This window comes from Oncorhynchus gorbuscha, unplaced genomic scaffold (genome assembly GCF_021184085.1).
Source record: "Oncorhynchus gorbuscha isolate QuinsamMale2020 ecotype Even-year unplaced genomic scaffold, OgorEven_v1.0 Un_scaffold_3882, whole genome shotgun sequence".
Classification (NCBI taxonomy): Eukaryota; Metazoa; Chordata; class Actinopteri; order Salmoniformes; family Salmonidae; genus Oncorhynchus; species Oncorhynchus gorbuscha.
This window is the reverse complement of record NW_025748025.1, coordinates 5,560-33,521: the sequence shown is the minus strand read 5'-3', so window position 1 is coordinate 33,521 and position 27,962 is coordinate 5,560. Positions and strand designations below refer to the sequence as shown.

At 45.1% G+C, this 27,962-nt stretch overlaps 1 protein-coding gene across 1 annotated transcript; it reads left to right on the top strand.

Annotated features, from left to right (window-relative positions):
* The first annotated feature begins 847 nt into the window (after positions 1-847).
* LOC124028232 (transcription elongation regulator 1-like protein) lies at positions 848-25,401 on the top strand. The gene is made up of 6 exons (XM_046340348.1): positions 848-977; positions 13,365-13,453; positions 19,314-19,405; positions 21,902-22,059; positions 24,894-24,978; positions 25,248-25,401. The coding sequence occupies exons 1-6, from the start codon at positions 878-880 to the stop codon at positions 25,399-25,401; spliced, it is 678 nt and encodes a 225-aa protein (XP_046196304.1). The 5' UTR covers positions 848-877.
* The last annotated feature ends 2,561 nt before the right edge of the window (positions 25,402-27,962 follow it).

The following is a 27,962-nucleotide window of genomic DNA, read 5'->3' as shown; positions in this document are numbered from 1 at the left end:
TACCAGTAGCCTGGTCCCAGATCTGTCTGTTTGTGTGTTTCTGTCTGGATAACTCCTATGGTTATTGTCACGCTATGTACAACTGAGGATCCCGTTCCTCCTAGGGCCCAACCCTGTCCCTGTTTGACATACAGGATATGCCTGGTAACTTACCCTGTCCCTGTTTGACCTACATGATATGTCTGGTAACTTACCCTGTCCCTGTTTGACCTACAGGATATGTCTGGTAACTTACCCTGTCCCTGTTTGACCTACAGGATATGTCTAGTAACTTACCCTGTTGTTTGACCTACAGGATATGTCTGGTAACTTACCCTGTCCCTGTTTGACATACAGGATATGCCTGGTAACTTACCCTGTCCCTGTTTGACCTACAGGATATGTCTGGTAACTTACCCTGTCCCTGTTTGACCTACAGGATATGTCTGGTAACTTACCTGTCCCTGTTTGACCTACAGGATATGTCTAGTAACTTACCCTGTTGTTTGACCTACAGGATATGTCTGGTAACTTACCCTGTCCCTGTTTGACATACAGGATATGCCTGGTAACTTACCCTGTCCCTGTTTGACCTACAGGATATGTCTGGTAACTTACCCTGTCCCTGTTTGACCTACAGGATATGTCTGGTAACTTATCCTGTCCCTGTTTGACCTACAGGATATGTCTGGTAACTTACCCTGTCCCTGTTTGACCTACAGGATATGTCTGGTAACTTACCCTGTTGTTTGACCTACAGGATATGTCTGGTAACTTACCCTGTTGTTTGACCTACAGGATATGTCTGGTAACTTCCCTGTTGTTTGACCTACAGGATATGTCTGTAACTTACCCTGTTGTTTGACCTGCAGGATCCAGTGCCACCTGGGAGGGTCTGATGGGACCGATGCTGCCAGCCCAGTTTGCCCGGATGACATCACTGTCAGCACCAGGTGTTGCTCTCATGACCGGAGACTGGAGACCTCACTCAACATCAGGTTTGGCCCTGTCAATCAATTAATCAATTAATCAATCAATCAATCAATCACTCAACATCAGGTTTGGCCCTGTCAATCAATCAATCAATCAATTATAATATATGCCATTTAGCAGACGCTTATCCAAAGCGACTTACAGTCATGTGTGTGCATACATTCTACGTATGGGTGGTTCCGGGATCGAACCCACTACCCTGGCGTTACAAGCGCCATGCTCTACCAACTGAGCTACAGAAGGACCATCAGGTTGGATATGTCAGTCAATCAATATATCAATTAACACACGGTTTTATATATATGCCATTTAGCGGACGCTTTTATCCAAAGCGACTTACAGTCATGTGTGCATACATTCTACGTATGGGTGGTCCCGGAATCGAACCCACTACCCTGGCGTTACAAGCGCCATGCTCTACCAACTGAGCTTCATGTGTTTATGAAAATATTGTATCGGATAATAAACTCGTAGAGGCTCATTTTGTATTCGTCAGACTGAATAGTTTAGTCCTACACTCCGCGAAGAATATATTTCAACGTAACACAACCCTTGAACTTCTCAATAATATGTCATCGTTGTAAGAAACGTCCCTCTTTCTTACAGTAGGAGAACAGATGTACTGTACCGTGGGCTTCGTAGGCCTTTATATCTTTGTTTTCGGGGAGGTTGACATCTCAACATCAAATGCTTTTATATCTTCTTTCATCCTTCCTCATGTCTGGATAAAGGCTGAACCAATCTGTCCATCATTGATTTGAAGGGTACCATGTAAAGAGATTAAATGTATCACTGTGGTGTGACAGACAGCACCTCCTTCACTCCGCTCTCAGTCAAGTAAACATACAGTGGGGAGAACAAGTATTTGATACACTGACGATTTTGCAGGTTTTCCAACTTACAAAGCACGTAGAGGTCTGTATTTTTTTTAATCATAGGTACACTTCAACTGTGAGCGACGGAATCTAAAACAAGAATTCAGAAACTTGTTCTCCCCACTGCATCTCCCATGAGTACTGTAGAAACAGACTGGGTTTCTGTGTGTGTGTGTGCAAGTGTGTGTACAAGTGTGTGTGTGTGTGTGTGTGTGTGCGTGCGTGCGTGCGTGCGTGTCTCAGACTCTAGTAAGGTATCAGATCATCTCAGTATACATTATTTCATCTGTTTGTTCATCATCTACAGTCCTTGAGTGCAACATTTTAACCTTTCAACATGTTTGAGCAAGTGGAAAGTGCTGTAAAACATATTACCTCAATGACCTGGACTAACCGGTGCCCCTGTACCAGTACCCCTGTATATAGCCTCCACATTGACTCTGTACCGGTACCCCTGTATATAGCCTCCACATTGACTCTGTACTGGTACCCCTGTATATAGCCTCCACATTGACTCTGTACCGGTACCCCTGTATATAGCCTCCACATTGACTCTGTACCGGTACCCCTGTATATAGCCTCCACATTGACTCTGTACTGGTACCCCCTGTATATAGCCTCCACATTGACTCTGTACTGGTACCCCCTGTATATAGCTTCCACATTGACTCTGTACTGGTACCCCTTGTATATCGTCTCACTATTGTTATTTTACTGCTGCTCTATAAATACTTGTTACTTTTATTTCTTCATCTTAGTTTATTTAATTTTTTAAAACTGCATTGTTGGTTAGGGGCTCGTAAGTAAGCATTTCACTGTAAGATCTATTACACCTGTTGTATTCAGCGTTTCACTGTAAGGTCTGTTGTATTCATAATTTCACTGTAAGGTCTGTTGTATTCAGCGTTTCACTGTAAGGTCTGTTGTATTCAGCGTTTCACTGTAAGGTCTGTTGTATTCATCATTTCACTGTAAGGTCTGTTGTATTCAGCGTTTCACTGTAAGGTCTGTTGTATTCATCATTTCACTGTAAGGTCTGTTGTATTCATCATTGCACTATAAGGTCTGTTGTATTCAGCATTTCACTGTAAGGTCTGTTGTATTCATCATTTCACTGTAAGGTCGGTTGTATTCATCATTTCACTGTAAGGTCTCCACCTGTTGAGGGAAGCTGAGGGAAGCATTGGAGTCCTCACGGGCCAACATCCCTGTGGAATATTTTCCAGCGTCTTGTAGAGTCCATGTGCCGATGAATTGAGGCTGTTCTGAGGGCAAAAGGAGGTGCAACTCAATATTAGGAAGGTGTTCCTAATATTTTGTCCACTCAGTGTGTACCTCTATGCTCTTACCATAGACATCCTTATGTTGCATATCTGTGTGCTCGTACTATAGATCACTCTAAGCTGTTTCTATGCTCGTTCTATAGGTAACTCAATACTGCATATTTCTATGCTCGTTCTATAGATCACTCTAAGCTGCATATCTCTATGCTCGATCACTCTATAGATTTCTATGCTCTTCAAAAGGTAACTCTATACTGCATATCTCTATGCTCGTACTATAGATCACTCTAAGCTGCATATCTCTATGCTCGTACTATAGATCACTCTATACTGCATATTTCTATGTGTCGCTCCTATAGATCACTCTAAGCTGCATATATCTATGCTCGTGTACTATAGATCACTCTAAGCTGCGTATTTCTATCTCTTCAAAAGGTAACTCTATACTGCATATCTCTATGCTCGTACTATAGATCACTCTAAGCTGCATATCTTATGCTTGTACTATAGATCACTCTAAGCTGCGTATTTCTATGCTCATTCTATAGGTAACTCTATACTGCATATCTCTATGCTCGTGCTATAGATCACTCTAAGCTGCATATCTCTATGCTTGTACTATAGATAACTCTAAGCTGCGTATTTATATGCTGGTAACTCTATACTGCATATCTCTATGCTTGTACTATAGATCACTCTAAGCTGCGTATTTCTATGCTCATTCTATAGGTAACTCTATACTGCATATTTCTATGCTTGTTCTATAGCTAACTCTATACTGCCTATTTCTATGCTTGTTCTATAGATAACTCTATACTGCATATTTCTATGCTCGTACTATAGATCACTCTAAGCTGCATATCTCTATGCTCGTACTATAGATCACTCTATACTGCATATTTCTATGTTCGTACTATAAATAACTCTATACTGCATATATCTGTGTTCGTACTCTAAGCTGCATATTAATTTGTTAGTCTCATTCCTTACTGTGTTTAGTGTTTAGTAAATATTAACACAACTGGAACATGGGTAGTGGCAGAATCCAATTCACCTTTTAGACTACCCATTGTGTACTGTCCTTCATTATAGCTCTCCTCTGTGTGTGTGTGTGTGTGTGTGTGTGTGTGTGTGTGTGTGTGTGTGTGTGTGTGTGTGTGTGTGTGTGTGTGTGTGTGTGTGTGTGTGTGTGTGTGTGTGTGTGTGTGTGTGTGTGTGTGTGTGGTGCGTGTGCGTGTGCGAGTGCGCGTGTGTGTGCGCGTGTGTGTGTGCGTGTGTGTGTGTGTGTGTGTGTGTGCGTGTGTGTGCGCGTGTGTGTGCGTGTGTGTGTGTGCGTGCGCGTGCGTGCGTGTGCGTGTGCGTGTGTGTGTGTGTGTGTGTGCGTGCGACGTGCGTGTGCGCGTGACTCCTAATTAGATTGCAGAGAACTAGTATTGATTTTGCTATTGTGCTCCATCAATATTCACACCGCCATCGGGCTGCAATAAATATCGCTGCTTTGTTATGTCCCAGCTGGAATACATTCAATAACATATCTGTGGAAGATATTAACATGAGTTCAACATTACTGCTGTATACCTGAAGAGGAGAGAATAGCTTTACCTGAAAGGAATGTAGAAGATACTAACACCAGGTCAACATTGTACTGTAAACCTGACAGGAATGTAGAAGATACTAACACCAGGTCAACATTGTACTGTATACCTGACAGGAATGTAGAAGATACTAACACCAGGTCAACATTGTACTGTAAACCTGACAGGAATGTAGAAGATACTAACACCAGGTCAACATTGTACTGTAAACCTGACAGGAATGTAGAAGATACTAACACCAGGTCAACATTGTACTGTAAACCTGACAGGAATGTAGAAGATACTAACACCAGGTCAACATTGTACTGTAAACCTGACAGGAATGTAGAAGATACTAACACCAGGTCAACATTGTACTGTAAACCTGACAGGAATGTAGAAGATACTAACACCAGGTCAACATTGTACTGTAAACCTGACAGGAATGTAGAAGATACTAACACCAGGTCAACATTGTACTGTAAACATGACAGGAATGTAGAAGATACTAACACCAGGTCAATTGTACTGTATACCTGACAGGAATGTAGAAGATACTAACACCAGGTCAACATTGTACTGTAAACATGACAGGAATGTAGAAGATACTAACACCAGGTCAACATTGTACTGTATACCTGACAGGAATGTAGAAGATACTAACACCAGGTCAACATTGTACTGTATACCTGACAGGAATGTAGAAGATACTAACACCAGGTCAACATTGTACTGTACCACAGAGGAAGTAAAGCTTTTGTTGGTATCAAAAAGTTACAGCTACTGTTATTTCAGAGGCACTGGACCGTTTTCACAGGTGATCTTCTGCTATTTAATAGACATATACTCCTATAATTGGTTACTAACTTGGTACCGAACTCAGCCTGGTTGTGCATTTTGTAATGAATCCCCAAAAGATGAACAAGTCATTTTGTATAATTGCAACATTTTCCACCTGGTAAAAATTATACCATTATTCCAACAAAGAGAGAGAGAGAGAGAGTGTGTGTGTGTGTGTGTGTGTGTGTGTGTGTGTGTGTGTGTGTGTGTGTGTGTGTGTGTGTGTGTGTGTGTGTGTGTGTGTGTGTGTGTGTGTGTGTGTGTGTGTGTGTGTGTGTGTGTGTGTGCGTGTGTGTGTGTGCGCTCGTGTAAGCATGGAACCTGGAGGGTTTAAAATGAAAGCTTTGACACAGTCAGTAATGTAGAACATTTGGCACAGACAGTAACATAGAACATTTGACACAGACAGTAATGTAGAACATTTGACACAGACATTAATGTAGAACATTTGACTCAGACAGTAACATAGAACATTTGACACAGACAGTAATGTAGAACATTTGACTCACACAGTAACATAGAACATTTGACTCAGACAGTAACATAGAACATTTGACACAGACAGTAACATAGAACATTTGACACAGACAGTAACGTAGAACATTTGACTCAGACAGTAACGTAGAACATTTGACTCAGACAGTAATGTAGAACATTTGACTCAGACAGTAACACAGAACATTTGACACAGACAGTAACGTAGAACATTTGACTCAGACAGTAACATAGAACATTTGACACAGTCAGTAATGTAGAACATTTGACTCAGACAGTAACACAGAACATTTGACTCAGACAGTAATGTAGAACATTTGACTCAGACAGTAATGTAGAACATTTGACTCAGACAGTAACATAGAACATTTGACTCAGACAGTAACATAGAACATTTGACACAGACAGTAATGTAGAACATTTGACTCAGACAGTAACATAGAACATTTGACACAGTCAGTAATGTAGAACATTTGACTCAGACAGTAACACAGAACATTTGACTCAGACAGTAATGTAGAACATTTGACTCAGACAGTAATGTAGAACATTTGACTCAGACAGTAACATAGAACATTTGACTCAGACAGTAACATAGAACATTTGACACAGACAGTAATGTAGAACATTTGACTCAGACAGTAACATAGAACATTTGACTCAGACAGTAACATAGAACATTTGACTCAGACAGTAACGTAGAACATTTGACTCAGACAGTAATGTAGAACATTTGACACAGACAGTAATGTAGAACATTTGACACAGTCAGTAATGTAGAACATTTAACACAGATATTAATGGAGAACATTTGACACAGACAGTAATGTAGAACATTTGACACAGACAGTAATGGAGAACATTTGACTCAGACAGTAATGTAGAACATTTGACACAGACAGTAATGTAGAACATTTGACTCAGACAGTAATGTAGAACATTTGACACAGACAGTAATGTAAAACATTTGAGTGTTCAATTGAATCTGATTAATCTTCGTCCGCTGCTCCACTAACTGTTGTCTCCAATCATCATCATCATCACCATCATCATCATCATCACCCAGTACGTGTGTCCGTCTGTCTGCTTGGTCTTCTTGTGTTCTGCACCCCTCCCCACCTCTAGCTGTAAAGACGTGCCTGGGAGGACAGGACAAGTCATCCACAGCTTGATTGATGTGATGTACCTCAGCTACCCGGTGCCTCAGCACATTGACCTGCCTGGGAGGACAGGACAAGTCATCCACAGCTAGATTGATGTGATGTACCTCAGCTTCCCGGTGCCTCAGCACATTGACCTGCCTGGGAGGACAGGACAAGTCATCCACAGCTAGATTGATGTGATGTACCTTAGCTACCCGGTGCCTCAGCACATTGACCTGCCTTGGAGGACAGGACAAGTCATCCACAGCTAGATTGATGTGATGTACCTCAGCTACCCGGTGCCTCAGCACATTGACCTGCCTGGGAGGAAAGGACAAGTCATCCACAGCTAGATTGATGTGATGTACCTTAGCTACCCGGTGCCTCAGCACATTGACCTGCCTTGGAGGACAGGACAAGTCATCCACAGCTTGATTGATGTGATGTACCTCAGCTACCCGGTGCCTCAGCACATTGACCTGCCTGGGAGGACAGGACAAGTCATCCACAGCTAGATTGATGTGATGTACCTCAGCTACCCGGTGCCTCAGCACATTGACCTGCCTGGGAGGAAAGGACAAGTCATCCACAGCTAGATTGATGTGATGTACCTCAGCTACCCGGTGCCTCAGCACATTGACCTGCCTGGGAGGACAGGACAAGTCATCCACAGCTAGATTGATGTGATGTACCTCAGCTACCCGGTGCCTCAGCACATTGACCTGCCTGGGAGGAAAGGTCAAGTCATCCACAGCTAGATTGATGTGATGTACCTTAGCTACCCGGTGCCTCAGCACATTGACCTGCCTGGGAGGACAGGACAAGTCATCCACAGCTAGATTGATGTGATGTACCTCAGCTACCCGGTGCCTCAGCACATTGACCTGCCTGGGAGGAAAGGTCAAGTCATCCACAGCTAGATTGATGTGATGTACCTTAGCTACCCGGTGCCTCAGCACATTGACCTGCCTTGGAGGACAGGACAAGTCATCCACAGCTTGATTGATGTGATGTACCTCAGCTACCCGGTGCCTCAGCACATTGACCTGCCTGGGAGGACAGGACAAGTCATCCACAGCTAGATTGATGTGATGTACCTCAGCTACCCGGTGCCTCAGCACATTGACCTGCCTGGGAGGAAAGGACAAGTCATCCACAGCTAGATTGATGTGATGTACCTCAGCTACCCGGTGCCTCAGCACATTGACCTGCCTGGGAGGACAGGACAAGTCATCCACAGCTAGATTGATGTGATGTACCTCAGCTACCCGGTGCCTCAGCACATTGACCTGCCTGGGAGGACAGGACAAGTCATCCACAGCTAGATTGATGTGATGTACCTCAGCTACCCGGTGCCTCAGCACATTGACCTGCCTGGGAGGACAGGACAAGTCATCCACAGCTAGATTGATGTGATGTACCTCAGCTACCCGGTGCCTCAGCACATTGACCTGCCTGGGAGGAAAGGACAAGTCATCCACAGCTAGATTGATGTGATGTATCTCAGCTACCCGGTGCCTCAGCACATTGACCTGCCTTGGAGGACAGGACAAGTCATCCACAGCTTGATTGATGTGATGTACCTCAGCTACCCGGTTCCTCAGCACATTGACCTGCCTGGGAGGAAAGGTCAAGTCATCCACAGCTAGATTGATGTGATGTACCTCAGCTACCCGGTGCCTCAGCACATTGACCTGCCTGGGAGGAAAGGACAAGTCATCCACAGCTAGATTGATGTGATGTACCTCAGCTACAAGATGGTGCCTCAGCACATTGACCTGCCTGGGAGGACAGGACAAGTCATCCACAGCTAGATTGATGTGATGTACCTTAGCTACCCGGTGCCTCAGCACATTGACCTGCCTGGGAGGAAAGGACAAGTCATCCACAGCTAGATTGATGTGATGTACCTCAGCTACCCGGTGCCTCAGCACATTGACCTGCCTGGGAGGACAGGACAAGTCATCCACAGCTAGATTGATGTGATGTACCTTAGCTACCCGGTGCCTCAGCACATTGACCTGCCTGGGAGGAAAGGACAAGTCATCCACAGCTAGATTGATGTGATGTACCTCAGCTACCCGGTGCCTCAGCACATTGACCTGCCTGGGAGGACAGGACAAGTCATCCACAGCTAGATTGATGTGATGTACCTCAGCTACCCGGTGCCTCAGCACATTGACCTGCCTGGGAGGACAGGACAAGTCATCCACAGCTAGATTGATGTGATGTACCTCAGCTACCCGGTGCCTCAGCACATTGACCTGCCTGGGAGGACAGGACAAGTCATCCACAGCTAGATTGATGTGATGTACCTCAGCTACCCGGTGCCTCAGCACATTGACCTGCCTGGGAGGACAGGACAAGTCATCCACAGCTAGATTGATGTGATGTACCTTAGCTACCCGGTGCCTCAGCACATTGACCTGCCTGGGAGGAAAGGACAAGTCATCCACAGCTAGATTGATGTGATGTACCTCAGCTACCCGGTGCCTCAGCACATTGACCTGCCTGGGAGGACAGGACAAGTCATCCACAGCTAGATTGATGTGATGTACCTCAGCTACCCGGTTCCTTAGCACATTGACCTGCCTGGGAGGAAAGGTCAAGTCATCCACAGCTAGATTGATGTGATGTACCTCAGCTACCCGGTGCCTCAGCACATTGACCTGCCTGGGAGGACAGGACAAGTCATCCACAGCTAGATTGATGTGATGTACCTCAGCTACCCGGTGCCTCAGCACATTGACCTGCCTTGGAGGACAGGACAAGTCATCCACAGCTTGATTGATGTGATGTACCTCAGCTACCCGGTGCCTCAGCACATTGACCTGCCTGGGAGGACAGGACAAGTCATCCACAGCTAGATTGATGTGATGTACCTCAGCTACCCGGTGCCTCAGCACATTGACCTGCCTGGGAGGACAGGACAAGTCATCCACAGCTAGATTGATGTGATGTACCTCAGCTACCCGGTGCCTCAGCACATTGACCTGCCTTGGAGGACAGGACAAGTCATCCACAGCTTGATTGATGTGATGTACCTCAGCTACCCGGTGCCTCAGCACATTGACCTGCCTGGGAGGACAGGACAAGTCATCCACAGCTAGATTGATGTGATGTACCTCAGCTTCCCGGTGCCTCAGCACATTGACCTGCCTGGGAGGACAGGACAAGTCATCCACAGCTAGATTGATGTGATGTACCTTAGCTACCCGGTGCCTCAGCACATTGACCTGCCTTGGAGGACAGGACAAGTCATCCACAGCTAGATTGATGTGATGTACCTCAGCTACCCGGTGCCTCAGCACATTGACCTGCCTGGGAGGAAAGGACAAGTCATCCACAGCTAGATTGATGTGATGTACCTTAGCTACCCGGTGCCTCAGCACATTGACCTGCCTTGGAGGACAGGACAAGTCATCCACAGCTTGATTGATGTGATGTACCTCAGCTACCCGGTGCCTCAGCACATTGACCTGCCTGGGAGGACAGGACAAGTCATCCACAGCTAGATTGATGTGATGTACCTCAGCTACCCGGTGCCTCAGCACATTGACCTGCCTGGGAGGAAAGGACAAGTCATCCACAGCTAGATTGATGTGATGTACCTCAGCTACCCGGTGCCTCAGCACATTGACCTGCCTGGGAGGACAGGACAAGTCATCCACAGCTAGATTGATGTGATGTACCTCAGCTACCCGGTGCCTCAGCACATTGACCTGCCTGGGAGGAAAGGTCAAGTCATCCACAGCTAGATTGATGTGATGTACCTTAGCTACCCGGTGCCTCAGCACGTTGACCTGCCTGGGAGGACAGGACAAGTCATCCACAGCTAGATTGATGTGATGTACCTCAGCTACCCGGTGCCTCAGCACATTGACCTGCCTGGGAGGAAAGGTCAAGTCATCCACAGCTAGATTGATGTGATGTACCTTAGCTACCCGGTGCCTCAGCACATTGACCTGCCTTGGAGGACAGGACAAGTCATCCACAGCTTGATTGATGTGATGTACCTCAGCTACCCGGTGCCTCAGCACATTGACCTGCCTGGGAGGACAGGACAAGTCATCCACAGCTAGATTGATGTGATGTACCTCAGCTACCCGGTGCCTCAGCACATTGACCTGCCTGGGAGGAAAGGACAAGTCATCCACAGCTAGATTGATGTGATGTACCTCAGCTACCCGGTGCCTCAGCACATTGACCTGCCTGGGAGGACAGGACAAGTCATCCACAGCTAGATTGATGTGATGTACCTCAGCTACCCGGTGCCTCAGCACATTGACCTGCCTGGGAGGACAGGACAAGTCATCCACAGCTAGATTGATGTGATGTACCTCAGCTACCCGGTGCCTCAGCACATTGACCTGCCTGGGAGGACAGGACAAGTCATCCACAGCTAGATTGATGTGATGTACCTTAGCTAACCGGTGCCTCAGCACATTGACCTGCCTGGGAGGACAGGACAAGTCATCCACAGCTAGATTGATGTGATGTACCTCAGCTACCCGGTTCCTCAGCACATTGACCTGCCTGGGAGGAAAGGTCAAGTCATCCACAGCTAGATTGATGTGATGTACCTCAGCTACCCGGTGCCTCAACACATTGACCTGCCTGGGAGGAAAGGTCAAGTCATCCACAGCTAGATTGATGTGATGTACCTCAGCTACCCGGTGCCTCAGCACATTGACCTGCCTGGGAGGAAAGGTCAAGTCATCCACAGCTAGATTGATGTGATGTACCTCAGCTACCCGGTGCCTCAGCACATTGACCTGCCTGGGAGGAAAGGACAAGTCATCCACAGCTAGATTGATGTGATGTATCTCAGCTACCCGGTGCCTCAGCACATTGACCTGCCTTGGAGGACAGGACAAGTCATCCACAGCTTGATTGATGTGATGTACCTCAGCTAACCGGTTCCTCAGCACATTGACCTGCCTGGGAGGAAAGGTCAAGTCATCCACAGCTAGATTGATGTGATGTACCTCAGCTACCCGGTGCCTCAGCACATTGACCTGCCTGGGAGGAAAGGACAAGTCATCCACAGCTAGATTGATGTGATGTACCTCAGCTACCCGGTGCCTCAGCACATTGACCTGCCTGGGAGGACAGGACAAGTCATCCACAGCTAGATTGATGTGATGTACCTTAGCTACCCGGTGCCTCAGCACATTGACCTGCCTGGGAGGAAAGGACAAGTCATCCACAGCTAGATTGATGTGATGTACCTCAGCTACCCGGTGCCTCAGCACATTGACCTGCCTGGGAGGACAGGACAAGTCATCCACAGCTAGATTGATGTGATGTACCTTAGCTACCCGGTGCCTCAGCACATTGACCTGCCTGGGAGGAAAGGACAAGTCATCCACAGCTAGATTGATGTGATGTACCTCAGCTACCCGGTGCCTCAGCACATTGACCTGCCTGGGAGGACAGGACAAGTCATCCACAGCTAGATTGATGTGATGTACCTCAGCTACCCGGTGCCTCAGCACATTGACCTGCCTGGGAGGACAGGACAAGTCATCCACAGCTAGATTGATGTGATGTACCTCAGCTACCCGGTGCCTCAGCACATTGACCTGCCTGGGAGGACAGGACAAGTCATCCACAGCTAGATTGATGTGATGTACCTCAGCTACCCGGTTCCTCAGCACATTGACCTGCCTGGGAGGACAGGACAAGTCATCCACAGCTAGATTGATGTGATGTACCTCAGCTACCCGGTGCCTCAGCACATTGACCTGCCTGGGAGGACAGGACAAGTCATCCACAGCTAGATTGATGTGATGTACCTCAGCTACCCGGTGCAACGAATCCCTCCTGTTTAAATGGTTATTTCCCCCCACTGCTCCTCTTTAATTGCTTGTTACTTTCATCTCTTATTTCTTATCTGTATTGTTTTGTTGCTGTTTAAACTGTGCTGTCGGTTAGGGGCTCGTAAATCAGCATTTCACTGTAAGGTCTCCTCCACCTTGTTGTATTCGGTGCATGTGATCAATAACATTTGATTGGATGTGATGTGGCTCCTGGTACATATACTTTGAGTTGATTACTCAGCTGCAAATTACATTGAGATAGATTTGGAATGTTATCATCATATTATACCAACAACAACAACAACAACAACATCCAATCCACAAGCTAATTTGCTGTCTCTCTCTCTCTTTACTCCTGCAGATAAGCGGTTGTCCAGGAGAAGAGCGTCATGCGCTACAACGTTGGTGCTGCATACATTGCAGGAAACAACCCAGGAGAAACACACAGAGGTAGGTAGGTGGTCGTGTTAGACCTCAAAACAGCACCCTATTCCCTATGTAGTGCACTACTTTTAACCAGAGCACTATGGGCCCAGGTCAAACGTAGTGCACTAGGTATATAAGGAAAGAGGGGGTTTCATTTGGGACGTACAATGTTCATTAACTTACACTGAAGCTGTGGCATAACTATCTCTATCAGATCTAGGCCACATCCAACCACATTACAATGTTCATTAACTTACACTGAAGCTGTGGCATAACTATCTCTATCAGATCTAGGCCACATTCAACCACATTACAATGTTCATTAACTTACACTGAAGCTGTGGCATAACTATCTCTATCAGATCTAGGCCACATTCAACCACATTACAATGTTCATTAACTTACACTGAAGCTGTGGCATAACTATCTCTATCAGATCTAGGCCACATCCAACCACATTACAATGTTCATTAGCTTACACTGAAGCTGTGGCATAACTATCTCTATCAGATCTAGGCCACATTCAACCACACCAGCTGATATCAAGGTTTTAGTCCTGTGTGCCGTAGTGAGACATGACAAATGGATTCGAGGAACAGAGGAACAGTTCTACTTTGATAATCGATATCAGATGTTGAGCAGTGGTATCATGTATTTTTTACTCCATACAAGTTCCCTGACACCCAAAAGTACTCGTTACATTTTGAATCCTTAGCAGGACAAGAAATATTGAATAATTCACGCACTTATCAAGAGAACATCCATGATCATCCCTACAGCCTCTGATCTGGAGGACTCACTAAACAGAGAACATCCCTGGTCTGGCAGACTCACTAAACAGAGAACATCCCTGCTCTGGCAGACTCACTAAACAGAGAACATCCCTGCTCTGGCAGACTCACTAAACAGAGAACATCCCTGGTCGTCCCGACAGACTCTGATCTGGTGGACTCACTAAACACATGCATCGTTTGTAAATGATGTCTGAGTGTTGGAGCGTGGCCCCTGGCTATCTGTAAATGATGTCTGAGTGTTGGAGCGTGGCCCCTGGCTATCTGTAAATGATGTCTGAGTGTTGGAGCGTGGCCCCTGGCTATCTGTAAATGATGTCTGAGTGTTGGAGCGTGGCCCCTGGCTATCTGTAAATGATGTCTGAGTGTTGGAGCGTGGCCCCTGGCTATCTGTAAATGATGTCTGAGTGTTGGAGCGTGGCCCCTGGCTATCCGTAAATGATGTCTGAGTGTTGGAGCGTGGCCCCTGGCTATCTGTAAATGATGTCTGAGTGTTGGAGCGTGGCCCCTGGCTATCTGTAAATGATGTCTGAGTGTTGGAGCGTGGCCCCTGGCTATCTGTAAATGATGTCTGAGTGTTGGAGCGTGGCCCCTGGCTATCAGTAAATGATGTCTGAGTGTTGGAGCGTGGCCCCTGGCTATCTGTAAATGATGTCTGAGTGTTGGAGCGTGGCCCCTGGCTATCAGTAAATGATGTCTGAGTGTTGGAGCGTGGCCCCTGGCTATCTGTAAATGATGTCTGAGTGTTGGAGCGTGGCCCCTGGCTATCTGTAAATGATGTCTGAGTGTTGGAGCGTGGCCCCTGGCTATCTGTAAATGATGTCTGAGTGTTGGAGCGTGGCCCCTGGATATCTGTAAATGATGTCTGAGTGTTGGAGCGTGGCCCCTGGCTATCTGTAAATGATGTCTGAGTGTTGGAGCGTGGCCCCTGGCTATCTGTAAATGATGTCTGAGTGTTGGAGCGTGGCCCCTGGCTATCTGTAAATGATGTCTGAGTGTTGGAGCGTGGCCCCTGGCTATCCGTAAATTAAACAAAACAAGAAAATGATGCTGTCTGGTTTTCTTAATATTAGGAATTTGAAATTATTTATACTTTTACCTTACCATACTTACTGTAAGTATATTTTACCAAATACTTTTAGACTTTTATTCAAGTAATATTTTACCAGGTGACTTTCACTTTTACTTGAGTCATTTTCTATTAAGAGGTCTTTACTTTGACTTCAGTCATTTTCTATTAAGAGGTCTTTACTTTTACTTCAGTCATTTTCTATTAAGAGGTCTTTACTTTTACTTGAGTCATTTTCTATTAAGGTGTCTTTACTTTGACTTCAGTCATTTTCTATTAAGAGGTCTTTACTTTTACTTCAGTCATTTTCTATTAAGGTGTCTTTACTTTTACTCCAGTATGAGAATTGGGGTCCTTTTTTCCATCACTTGATAATGAGAAATCTCTCGTCACAGCTGAGTAGCCGATCTGCTTCTGGGTGCTGAGATAAGAGGTTGGTTCTTCCTGTTTGGAAGATTTTTGTTGATGCTACTTTCTTCACTCTACCTACCAGCATAAAACTTCTTCCTGCTCGCCAAATTAGATGTTGGAAAGGGGCACCAGGACAGAGTCGGTAAGATTTAGGGTCCAAATACCACTGCTTCATCTTGGCTCTGATAGGAAGAGAGGTCAATTTAAGTCCTCCGCCAGGTAATTGTGTGCTAAATCCTCCCGGCTGTATTAATTAGTAAAACTCCCCAGAAGGAGAGGATGTGTAAATCATTAAAAGTCGAATGAATGCTGTGGGGGCGGTTCGTCTACAGTCTCGGGCACAACCAGCCTCTTTATTGGTCCCAAATGGCTCCCTGTTCCCTTTATAGTACACTACTTTTCACCTGGGCTCTGGTCAAAAGTAGTGCACTACATAGGGGGGATAGGGTGCCATTTGGGACCAATCATCCCCCCCTCTGTGAAGGGGTTCAGTAATATAAGGGGTTGGTCATGCGTTGCCTTGGTAATTGAACGGCTCTGGCTGTATCGGGGACGGTGTTGTGGACATTACAAGGGTAAAGCATTTGGCTGTTTCTGGGACGGTGTTGTGGACATTACAAGGGTAAAGCATTTGGCTGTATCTGGGACGGTGTTGTGGACATTACAAGGGTAAAGCATTTGGCTGTATCTGGGACGGTGTTGTGGACATTACAAGGGTAAAGCATTTGGCTGTATCTGGGACGGTGTTGTGGACATTACAAGGGTAAAGCATTTGTCACACTATAATCAACACCCCTTATTTCACTATTCACCCCGGATTATAAAAAAAAAACATTTGAAGTTAAATTAATTTAATGTTCATTTTCCTCCACTAGATCTCAGTATGAATAAACAAAACTGGATGTTTTTTACCTTTATTTAACAAGACAGTTAAGAACAAATTCTTACTTTCAATGACGGCCGAGGAACGGTGGGTTAACTGCCTGTTCAGGGGCAGAACGACAGATTTGTACCTTGTCAGCTCGGGAGTTTGAACTTGCAACCTTCCGGTTACTAGTCCAACGCTCTAACCACTAGGCTAACCTGCCGCCTCTACACTCTAACCACTAGTCTACCCTGCCGTCCCTACACTCTAACCACTAGGCTACCTGCCGTCCCTACACTCTAACCACTAGGCTACCTGCCGTCCCTACACTCTAACCACTAGGCTACCCTGCCGTGTAAAGACACACTGGGTTATAAATAGAAAGGAAAGCGTTTGATGCTTTAAATCATCAGAACATTTTCCTTCCACCGATGTAGTTTTGCTATTCAGCTTGTGTTGATTTGTCCATATTGTTGACATTGTTGTCACACTACATTGTTGCAAACTATGCAATTCACTTTTTAATGAGATTTTTCGAAAACACTTAATCTCCTCCAAAACCCCACCCCATCTCAGGCCAGACAGAGGTTTGAGACATGCAATCATCACAGTACATTAATGTAATTCAATATCTATTACAACACAGACCGATCCGACCATGTGTTCAGTGGGCTCATTGTACCATTCACTATGAACACCTTATCAATCAATGTGTTGTCCGAATCCAGAATAGATACAGAGATATGCACCACCATTTCCACTGCAGCTCTGACTGGTTCCCAAATCACACCCTATTCCCTATCTGGTGCACTACTATCGTCCAAGGCCCATGGGGCCCATAGGGCTCTGGTCAAAGTAGTGCACTATTTAGGGAATATGGTGCCATTTGGGATGCACATCTATATCTACACGCTGAAGTCAGACCTATTTGATTTCAGGTTATTCTGTTTTGCACAGATAGCAGACAGAGACAGATACCAGACAGAGACATATAGCAGAAAGAGACAGATAGCAGAAAGAGACAGACAGAGACAGGTAGCAGACAGAGACAGGTAGCAGACAGAGACAGGTAGCAGACAGAGACAGGTAGCAGACAGAGACAGGTAGCAGACAGAGACAGGTAGCAGACAGAGACAGATACCAGACAGAGACAGATACCAGACAGAGACAGGTAGCAGACAGAGCAAGGTAGCAGACAGAGACAGATACCAGACAGAGACAGGTAGCAGACAGAGACAGATACCAGACAGAGACAGATACCAGACAGAGACAGATACCAGACAGAGACAGGTAGCAGACAGAGACAGGTAGCAGACAGAGACAGGTAGCAGACAGAGACAGATACCAGACAGAGACAGGTAGCAGACAGAGACAGGTAGCAGACAGAGACAGGTAGCAGACAGAGACAGGTAGCAGACAGAGACAGATACCAGACAGAGACAGATACCAGACAGAGACAGGTAGCAGACAGAGACAGGTAGCAGACAGAGACAGGTACCAGACAGAGACAGGTAGCAGACAGAGACAGGTAGCAGACAGAGACAGATACCAGACAGAGACAGGTAGCAGACAGAGCAAGGTAGCAGACAGAGACAGATACCAGACAGAGACAGGTAGCAGACAGAGACAGATACCAGACAGAGACAGATAGCAGACAGAGACAGATACCAGACAGAGACAGGTAGCAGACAGAGACAGGTAGCAGACAGAGACAGGTAGCAGACAGAGACAGATACCAGACAGAGACAGGTAGCAGACAGAGACAGGTAGCAGACAGAGACAGGTAGCAGACAGAGACAGGTAGCAGATAGCGACAGACAGAGACAGATGGCAGACAGAGACATATAGCAGAAAGAGACAGACAGAGACAGGTAGCAGACAGACACAGATAGCAGAGAGAGGCAGGTAGCAGACAGAGAAGATAGCAGACAGAGACAGATAGCAGACAGATACAGATAGCAGAAAGAGACAGACAGAGACAGGTAGCAGACAGACACAGATAGCAGAGAGAGGCAGGTAGCAGACAGAGAAGATAGCAGACAGAGACAGATAGCAGACAGAGACAGATAGCAGAAAGAAACAGACAGAGACAGGTAGCAGACAGACACAGATAGCAGAGAGAGGCAGGTAGCAGACAGATACAGATAGCAGACAGAGACAGGTAGCAGACAGACACAGATAGCAGAGAGAGGAAAGGTAGTAGACAGATACAGATAGCAGACAGAGACAGGTAGCAGACAGACACAGGTAGCAGACAGATACAGGTAGCAGACAGATACAGATAGCAGAGAGGCAGATAGCAGAGAGAGGCAGAGGCACATCAAGCCACACCTCTCTGTACTGAGCTGACCTGGTAACACATTAAGCCACACCTCTCTGTACTACGCTGACCTGGTAACACATTAAGCCACACCTCTCTGTACTACGCTGACCTGGTAACACATTAAGCCACACCTCTCTGTACTGAGCTGACCTGGTAACACATTAAGCCACACCTCTCTGTACTGAGCTGACCTGGTAACACATTAAGCCACACCTCTCTGTACTGAGCTGACATGGTAACACATTAAGCCACACCTCTCTGACCAAGCACAGAACAGTTTATGATCCACAGTGTGAAAATTGTATCTGCATGGTGCGTTGTGTTAATTCTGCCCTCTGACCTATGTGTGTGTGTGTGTGTTTCTCCCTCTCTCTGTGTGTGTGTGTGTGTGTGTGTGTGTGTGTGTGCGTGCGTGCGTGTTGTAGCAGGAGATGGTAGAGGTCCCCATGGAGGAAGAGGACGTTGACCCTAAAGACAAGCGTCCTGTAGCTTCCACCCCTGTTCCCGGATCTCCATGGTAACGTTCTCTTGCCAGGATTGGTCAATGTTTGAATAAACATGTCAGAACATTTCAGCTCTTTAGGAATCTGTCCCATTCCAGTCATCACTGAACACCAAACCTGAAAAAAAAGTGGAATCATGCCTCTACTTTCTTCACTTTTTCTTGAAAACATATTTTATATCTGGTTATTATTTCTGATGTCATAATTTCGTGAAAGTCTCAGGAAAGCAGTGTTAATCATGGTCGTCATAACGTGAGGAATAATCAATCGCTCGCAGTATGTAAAAACCCTTTTCAAAACAACAGAAAAAACGACACCTCTGATAGAAAAATAATTTCCGTCCCGACAAGGAAAAACTCATATCAGGGACAATAGTGTAATAAGCCAAGCTGTGTCTGTCTGCAGAGTAATCTGTTGTTTAAAATGGACTTGTTGTTCTCCACATGTAATAGCCTTTAGATCCGTCAGCGTGTGTGTTGATGCTGAGAGCAGACTTTAAACGCTCTGCATGAAACCTGTCATTTACAACACTTTCTCAGCCCAGCACCTAAACGGCATGTTCGTTTTTAAAACCATCACCCACCCGTGTTAAACCTTTTCCATTCATCAGCTTTCATTTTATGACTATTAGATTCAAATACATGTTTTTATTAAACAAAGCAAATTGTTTAAAAAAAATAAAGATTAAAAAATAATAATAAAGATTTGATAAACAAATCGAATCCAACCTAATTTTGTTTGATGATTCTAATATTGAAAAGTCTCATGAGAGATTCATCGTGACATATTATCCAGATATTGAAAGACCTTTCTGCTGTGTGAATATCATGGCATGGCTGAGCGATAGCTAGCCACACCAATTAAATATGATATCATATAACAGGACGAGTCACCGCCAGATAATACCAGGAAGTAAAAGCTTCACAATTCATTTGATATGGTTGAGCGTGAAGACATATTGAATTATCCCAGGGATTCATAGACTGTAGCAGCTGTTAATAATACTCCTCCTGTGGCTTTAAATACATAACGTCTTTAAGGAGGAAGAGCTCTGAAGTGATGCACGACGACAACAGGAACAACTCTGCCTCAGAAACCATCAACTGGAAATACATCAACTGTTAGATTCTAGCACTTTCTATAACATGTTATGTCAGACTAAGTGATAGATAACTACAGTGGTTATACTCCTTTTACTACATAGAGCATATATTCATCTACGTATTTATTATTTACTGTATGTCACTGTATAATATACAAGTATATAATCATATATGCCATTTCAAACACACTTTTATTTAATGTGTTGTTCGTACATGTTCTTATGGGTAGTCCCAGCTGGTAGTCCCAGTGGGTAGGTCCAGCTGGTAGTCCCAGTGGGTAGGTCCAGTGGGTAGTCCCAGTGGGTAGGTCCAGCTGGTAGTCCCAGTGGGTAGTCCCAGCTGGTAGTCCCAATGGGTAGTCCCAGCTGGTAGTCCCAGTGGGTAGTCCCAGCTGGTAGTCCCAGTGGGTAGTCCCAGCTGGTAGTCCCAGTGGGTAGGTCCATCTGGTAGTCCCAGTGGGTAGTCCCAGCTGGTAGTCCCAGTGGGTAGGTCCAGCAGGTAGGTCCAGTGGGTAGGTCCAGCAGGTAGGTCCAGCAGGTAGGTCCAGTGGGTAGGTCCAGCAGGTAGGTCCAGCAGGTAGGTCCAGCAGGTAGGTCCAGCAGGTAGGTCCAGCTGGTAGGTCCAGCAGGTAGGTCCAGCAGGTAGGTCCAGCTGGTAGGTCCAGCTGGTAGGTCCAGCAGGTAGGTCCAGCAGGTAGGTCCAGCAGGTAGGTCCAGTGGGTAGGTCCAGCAGGTAGGTCCAGCAGGTAGGTCCAGCAGGTAGGTCCAGTGGGTAGGTCCAGCAGGTAGGTCCAGCTGGTAGGTCCAGCAGGTAGGTCCAGCTGGTAGGTCCAGCAGGTAGGTCCAGCAGGTAGGTCCAGTGGGTAGCACCCTTCTGGTTCTGCCCTTCTCCCCAGATCATTTCCTGTCATACTGTTGTTTATAATGTCATAGAACACTTCTGGTTCTGCCCTTCTCCCCAGATCATTTCCTGTCATACTGTTGTTTATAATGTCATAGAACACTTCTGGTTCTGCTCTCCCCAGATCATTTCCTGTCATACTGTTGTTTATCATGTCATAGAACACTTCTGGTTCTGCTCTCCCCAGATCATTTCCTGTCATACTGTTGTTTATCATGTCATAGAACACTTCTGGTTCTGCCCTCCACAGATGTGTGTTTAGAATGTTATTATTATTATTGCAGAGTGAAGTTTGAAGGGTTCAGAGAGTGGAGCATCAACTTTAAAAATAAAGTTAAAGACCTGACAGAGGCATCATACTGGCTCTCTAGTCTACAAAACACATGTTTATTCTTGACAGGCAAACACCATCTCAGCTATCTTGCGTTGACACACACCAGTAGGGAACCGGACAGGCATGACTAATTCAACTCTCATCCTTACATTATTATGATCGTTTCTCCTCAGGTGTGTGGTGTGGACGGGGGACGACAGAGTGTTTTTCTTCAACCCAACGATACAGCTCTCTGTTTGGGATCAGCCAGTAGATCTGAAAGACCGTGGAGAGGATCTCAACAGGATTATAGAAGATCCTCCACATAAACGCAAAAAGGATTCTTTGTCCAGTAAGTTTGTGGTAATTCTTCCCCGTTGGCTTGTCTTCATCCCGCCGTTTAGTTGGGCCTCGTTAGGACTCTTCTTCATGGTAAAGCGGGTATTTACCAGGCCGTGGCTTTCGATGGAACCGAGAAGCTCATTATCAGTCCGCTATTTTTCTAATGATGTTAATAAACATGTTTTTTTAGTGATCTGTTAATTAATACGGAGGCCAATGAAATGGCCTGATATACTAGATCCTATATACAGTGGGTCAGTTCCATTGCCTGTCGATCCCAGACTACCAGAGGATCGTGATGTCTCTGTTCACTGAAGGAGATGATCACGAATGGAACGTGGAACCTTTAGGATGTCAAACCATCTCATGGTTGCATTTTAAATGGCACCCTGTTCCCTATGGGCCCTGGTCCAATGACACGCTATTCCCTATGGGCCCTGGTCCAATGACACGCTATTCCCTATCGGCCCTGGTCCAATGACACACTATTCCCTATGGGCCCTGGTCCAATGACACACTATTCCCTATGGGCCCTGGTCCAATGACACACTATTCCCTATGGCCCTGGTCCAATGACACACTATTCCCTATCGGCCCTGGTCCAATGACACACTATTCCCTATGGGCCCTGGTCCAATGACACTATTCCCTATGGGCCCCTGGTCCAATGACACACTATTCCCTATGGGCCTGGTCCAATGACACGCTATTGCCTATGGGCCTAGTCCAATGACACACTATTCCCTATGGGCTCTGGTCCAATGACACACTATTCCCTATGGGCCCTGGTCCAATGACACACTATTCCCTATGGGCCCTGGTCCAATGACACACTATTCCCTATGGCCCTGGTCCAATGACACACTATTCCCTATGGCCCTGGTCCAATGACACACTATTCCCTATGGCCCTGGTCCAATGACACACTATTCCCTATGGCCCTGGTCCAATGACACACTATTCCCTATGGCCCTGGTCCAATGACACACTATTCCCTATGGCCCTGGTCCAATGACACACTATTCCCTATGGGCCCTGGTCCAATGACACACTATTCCCTATGGGCCCTGGTCCAATGACACACTATTCCCTATGGGCCTGGTCCAATGACACACTATGACATCCCCTATGGGCTCTGGTCCCTATTCCCTATGGGCTCTGGTCCAATGACACACTGACACACTATTCCCTATGGGCCCTGGTCCAATGACACACTATTCCCTATGGGCCTGGTCCAATGACACACTATTCCCTATGGGCCTGGTCCAATGACACACTATTCCCTATGGGCTCTGGTCCAATGACACACTATTCCCTATGGGCCCTGGTCCAATGACACACTATTCCCTATGGGCCTGGTCCAATGACATGCACACTATTCCCTATGGGCCTGGTCCAATGACACACTATTCCCTATGGGCCTGGTCCAATGACACACTATTCCCTATGGGCCCTGGTCCAATGACACACTATTCCCTATGGGCCCTGGTCCAATGACACACTATTCCCTATGGGCCCTGGTCCAATGACACACTATTCCCTATGGGCCTGGTCCAATGACACACTATTCCCTATGGGCCTGGTCCAATGACACACTATTCCCTATCGGCCCTGGTCCAATGACACACTATTCCCTATCGGGCCCTGGTCCAATGACACACTATTCCCTATGGGCCCTGGTCCAATGACACACTATTCCCTATGGGCCCTGGTCCAATGACACACTATTCCCTATCGGCCCTGGTCCAATGACACACTATTCCCTATGGGCCCTGGTCCAATGACACACTATTCCCTATGGGCCCTGGTCCAATGACACACTATTCCACTATGGGCTCTGGTCCAATGACACACTATTCCCTATGGGCCCTGGTGGTCCAATGACACACTATTCCCTATGGGCCTGGTCCAATGACATGCTATTCCCTATGGGCCCTGGTCCAATGACACACTATTCCCTATGGGCCTGGTCCAATGACACACTATTCCCTATGGGCCCTGGTCCAATGACACACTATTCCCAATGACACACTATTCCCTATCGGCCTGGTCCAATGACACACTATTCCCTATGGCCCTGGTCCAATGACACACTATTCCCTATGGCCCTGGTCCAATGACACACTATTCCCTATGGGCCTGGTCCAATGACATGCTATTGCCTATGGGCCTAGTCCAATGACACACTATTCCCTATGGGCCCTGGTCCAATGACACACTATTCCCTATCGGCCCTGGTCCAATGACATGCTATTCCCTATGGGCCCTGGTCCAATGACATGCTATTGCCTATGGGCCTGGTCCAATGACATGCTATTCCCTATGGTCCCCGGTCCAAAGAAGTGCACTATATAGGTTTTAGGGTCCCATTTGGGATGCACCCCATCTCTTTTGTGTTCTACTAGAATAGATGATATGGAAGTCCTGTGTGTGGCTGGCTCTGTAAATATTGGATTGGATCTTGTCAGCGATGATATCTCCCCGGACTAGATTTCCCAGAGGTCGGGTTGTCTTTATTGATTTAGCCTTATTGCAGTTACCAGCTGATTATGTATCGATGACCTTATACCTGAACCTCACTGTTCCAACAAAGCATGTCTGGCAAATTAACTTTGGTAAATATGTGGACAACCCCCGACGAACTGAACATTGACTTGTGGCTGATAAGACGGTGAGCAGTAATGCTACTCTAGTCTGATAGGTTCTCTCACAGTGGTTTTCAATGACCAATTATGTGAAGACGGAGTCCATTGAAAAGGGATGTTTGTTCCACTCTGCGTCTGTTGGAGTCCACTCGAAAAAAGGATGTGTGCTACGCTTCTGTCTGTGTGTCCGTTCTCTCAGCAGAGGACGGTTCTAACTCTCCGTCTGCCGATGACGACGATGCTGATGATGAAGATGAACATTATTCAAAAACCAAGAGGAACAAGTGAGTTTTGTCCCCCCCATCTTAACCATACTCATAGTTTACCATTACAATGATACTACTCTACAGAATAATAATCTCCTTTTGAAGTATTTTTTTTGTATAAAAACAAAAAACAATACTGTACTGTACACATACCACTGTACCGTACAGTAGCCTAGTTTTGACCCAATCCTTTTGGGCCCTGGTCAAGAGGAGATCACTATCTCGGGGAATAGGGTTTCCTTTTGAGATACATCCTAGAACAGCTTGTATGTTTCTGTCCTCCTCAGACTGGAGGAACCTGCGGATGGTAATGAGGACCTGAGAGAGAGGGCAGACGCAGAGACATGTGACTCTCCCCCCCATCGGACGGTTCTACCCTTAGGGCTCCGCATCACACACTTCAGGGACATGCTCCTTGAAAGAGGGGTAAAGGCATATTGAATGGAATACAAAAATCTAATGCACTTTTATTTGCGTTTAGACAGGCAGCCCAATTCTGATATTTCTTTTCCACTAAATTGGTCTTTTGACCGTATCACGTCAGATGTTTTTCAAACGTGATCTGATTGGTCAAAAGATCAATTGGTGAAAGAAAAAAAATGCAAGATTTGAGTTGCCTTTCTAAATGCAGCCACAGAGACGGACCTAGATTCTAACAGTTTTCCATGAGGAAGGAATTTAAACCATACTTTTCAAAGTGGCAATATGGGGACTCAAATCCCTGTATTGCAACTAATCATCAAGGGACACAGGGACCAGCAACTGCAAAGGCAGCAAAAAAACACGAAATGATGGAAAGATCTACATCATGTAACAGGTTGGGTGAATGATGGAAAGACCTACATCATGTAACAGGTTGGGTGAATGATGGAAAGACCTACATCATGTAACAGGTTGGGTGAATGATGGAAAGACCTACATCATGTAACAGGTTGGGTGAATGATGGAAAGACCTACATCATGTAACAGGTTGGGTGAATGATGGAAAGACCTACATCATGTAACAGGTTGGGTGAATGATGGAAAGACCTACATCATGTAACAGGTTGGGTGTATGATGGAAAGATCTACATCATGTAACAGGTTGGGTGTATGATGGAAAGACCTACATCATGTAACAGGTTGGGTGAATGATGGGAAGATCTACATCATGTAACAGGTTGGGTGAATGATGGAAAGACCTACATCATGTAACAGGTTGGGTGAATGATGGAAAGACCTACATCATGTAACAGGTTGGGTGAATGATGGAAAGATCTACATCATGTAACAGGTTGGGTGAATGATGGAAAGACCTACATCATGTAACAGGTTGGGTGAATGATGGAAAGACCTACATCATGTAACAGGTTGGGTGAATGATGGAAAGACTTACATCATGTAACAGGTTGGGTGAATGATGGAAAGACCTCTCATTAACAGGTTGGGTGAATGTTTTCCATGGGAGAAAGAACTGCACAAGACAGGTGTTTGATCCACGGTATCTTCTGCTAAACTCTGCAGATGGAAAGGAAACAGGTCATTTGTCCTCCTTTAATTGGTTTAATTGGTTAGACCTACATGATTATTTATTGGTTGGTCATATGGTTATTGGTCAGATCTATTTCATGTGTTGGTCATAATTGGTTTATTTTTAAGACATCATGTAATGGTTGGGTAAATGATGGAAAGACTATACAATGTGCAGGTTGGGTGAATGATGGAAAGACTATCATCATGTGCAGGTAATGAATGATGGGAAGATCTACATCATGTAACAGGTAATGATATGATGGAAAGATCTACATCATGTGCAGGTTGGAATGAATATAAAGATCAATCTATAACATGTTGGGTAATGATGGAAGACCTACATCATGTAACATTGGGTGAATGTATGCAAGCTATCAATGTGCATAATATATAGGTTTCAGCTATCAATGTGCATAATATATAGCAAGACTATCATCATGCATAATATCTAACAAGCTATGAATGTGAATAATATCTAACAAGCTATCAATTTAATATATAGGGTATAAATGTGCATAATATATAGCATCATGTATAAATGGTTGAATAATATATAGCAAGCTATAAATGTGCATAATATATTTATAAATGTGCATAATATATTCAAGCTATTTGTGCATAATATATAGCAAGCTATAAATGTGCATAATATATAGTACAAGCTATAAATGTGCATAATATATAACAAGCTATGCAAATGTGCATAATATATAGCAAGCTATTTGTGCATAATATATAGTCAAGATTGGTTTATCGGTGCATAATATATAGGGTCAGCTATGATTTAATGTTGGCATAATATCTAATTGGTCTATAAATGTGCATAATATATAGCAAGCTATAAATGTTGGTCATAATATAAATAGCAAGCTATAAATGTGCATAATATATAGCAAGCTATAAATGTGCATAATATATAGGCTATATTTTAATATATAGCAAGCTATCAATGTGCATAATATATATGCTATCAATGTGCATAATATATAGCATGCTATCAATGATGCATAATATATAGCATGCTATCAATGTGAATAATATATAGCAAATTATCAATGTGCATAATATACAGCAAGCTATAAATGTGCATAATATATAGCAAGCTATTAATGTGCATAATATATAGCACAATAAATGTGCATAATATATAACAAGCTATCAATGTGCATAATATATAACAAGCTATAAATGTGCATAATATCTAACAAGCTATCTGTATGTGTGCATAATATATGCAAGCTATAAATGTGCATAATATATAGCAAGCTATCAATTGCATAATATATACAAGCTATCAATGTGCATAATATATAGCAAGCTATAAATGTGCATAATATATAGCAAGCTATAAATGTGCATAATATATAGCAAGCCTCCTGTTTGTCATAATATATAGCAAGCTATAAATGTGCATAATATAGCTAGCAAGCTATAAATGTGCATAATATATAGCAAGCTATCAATGTGCATAATATATAGCAAGCTATAAA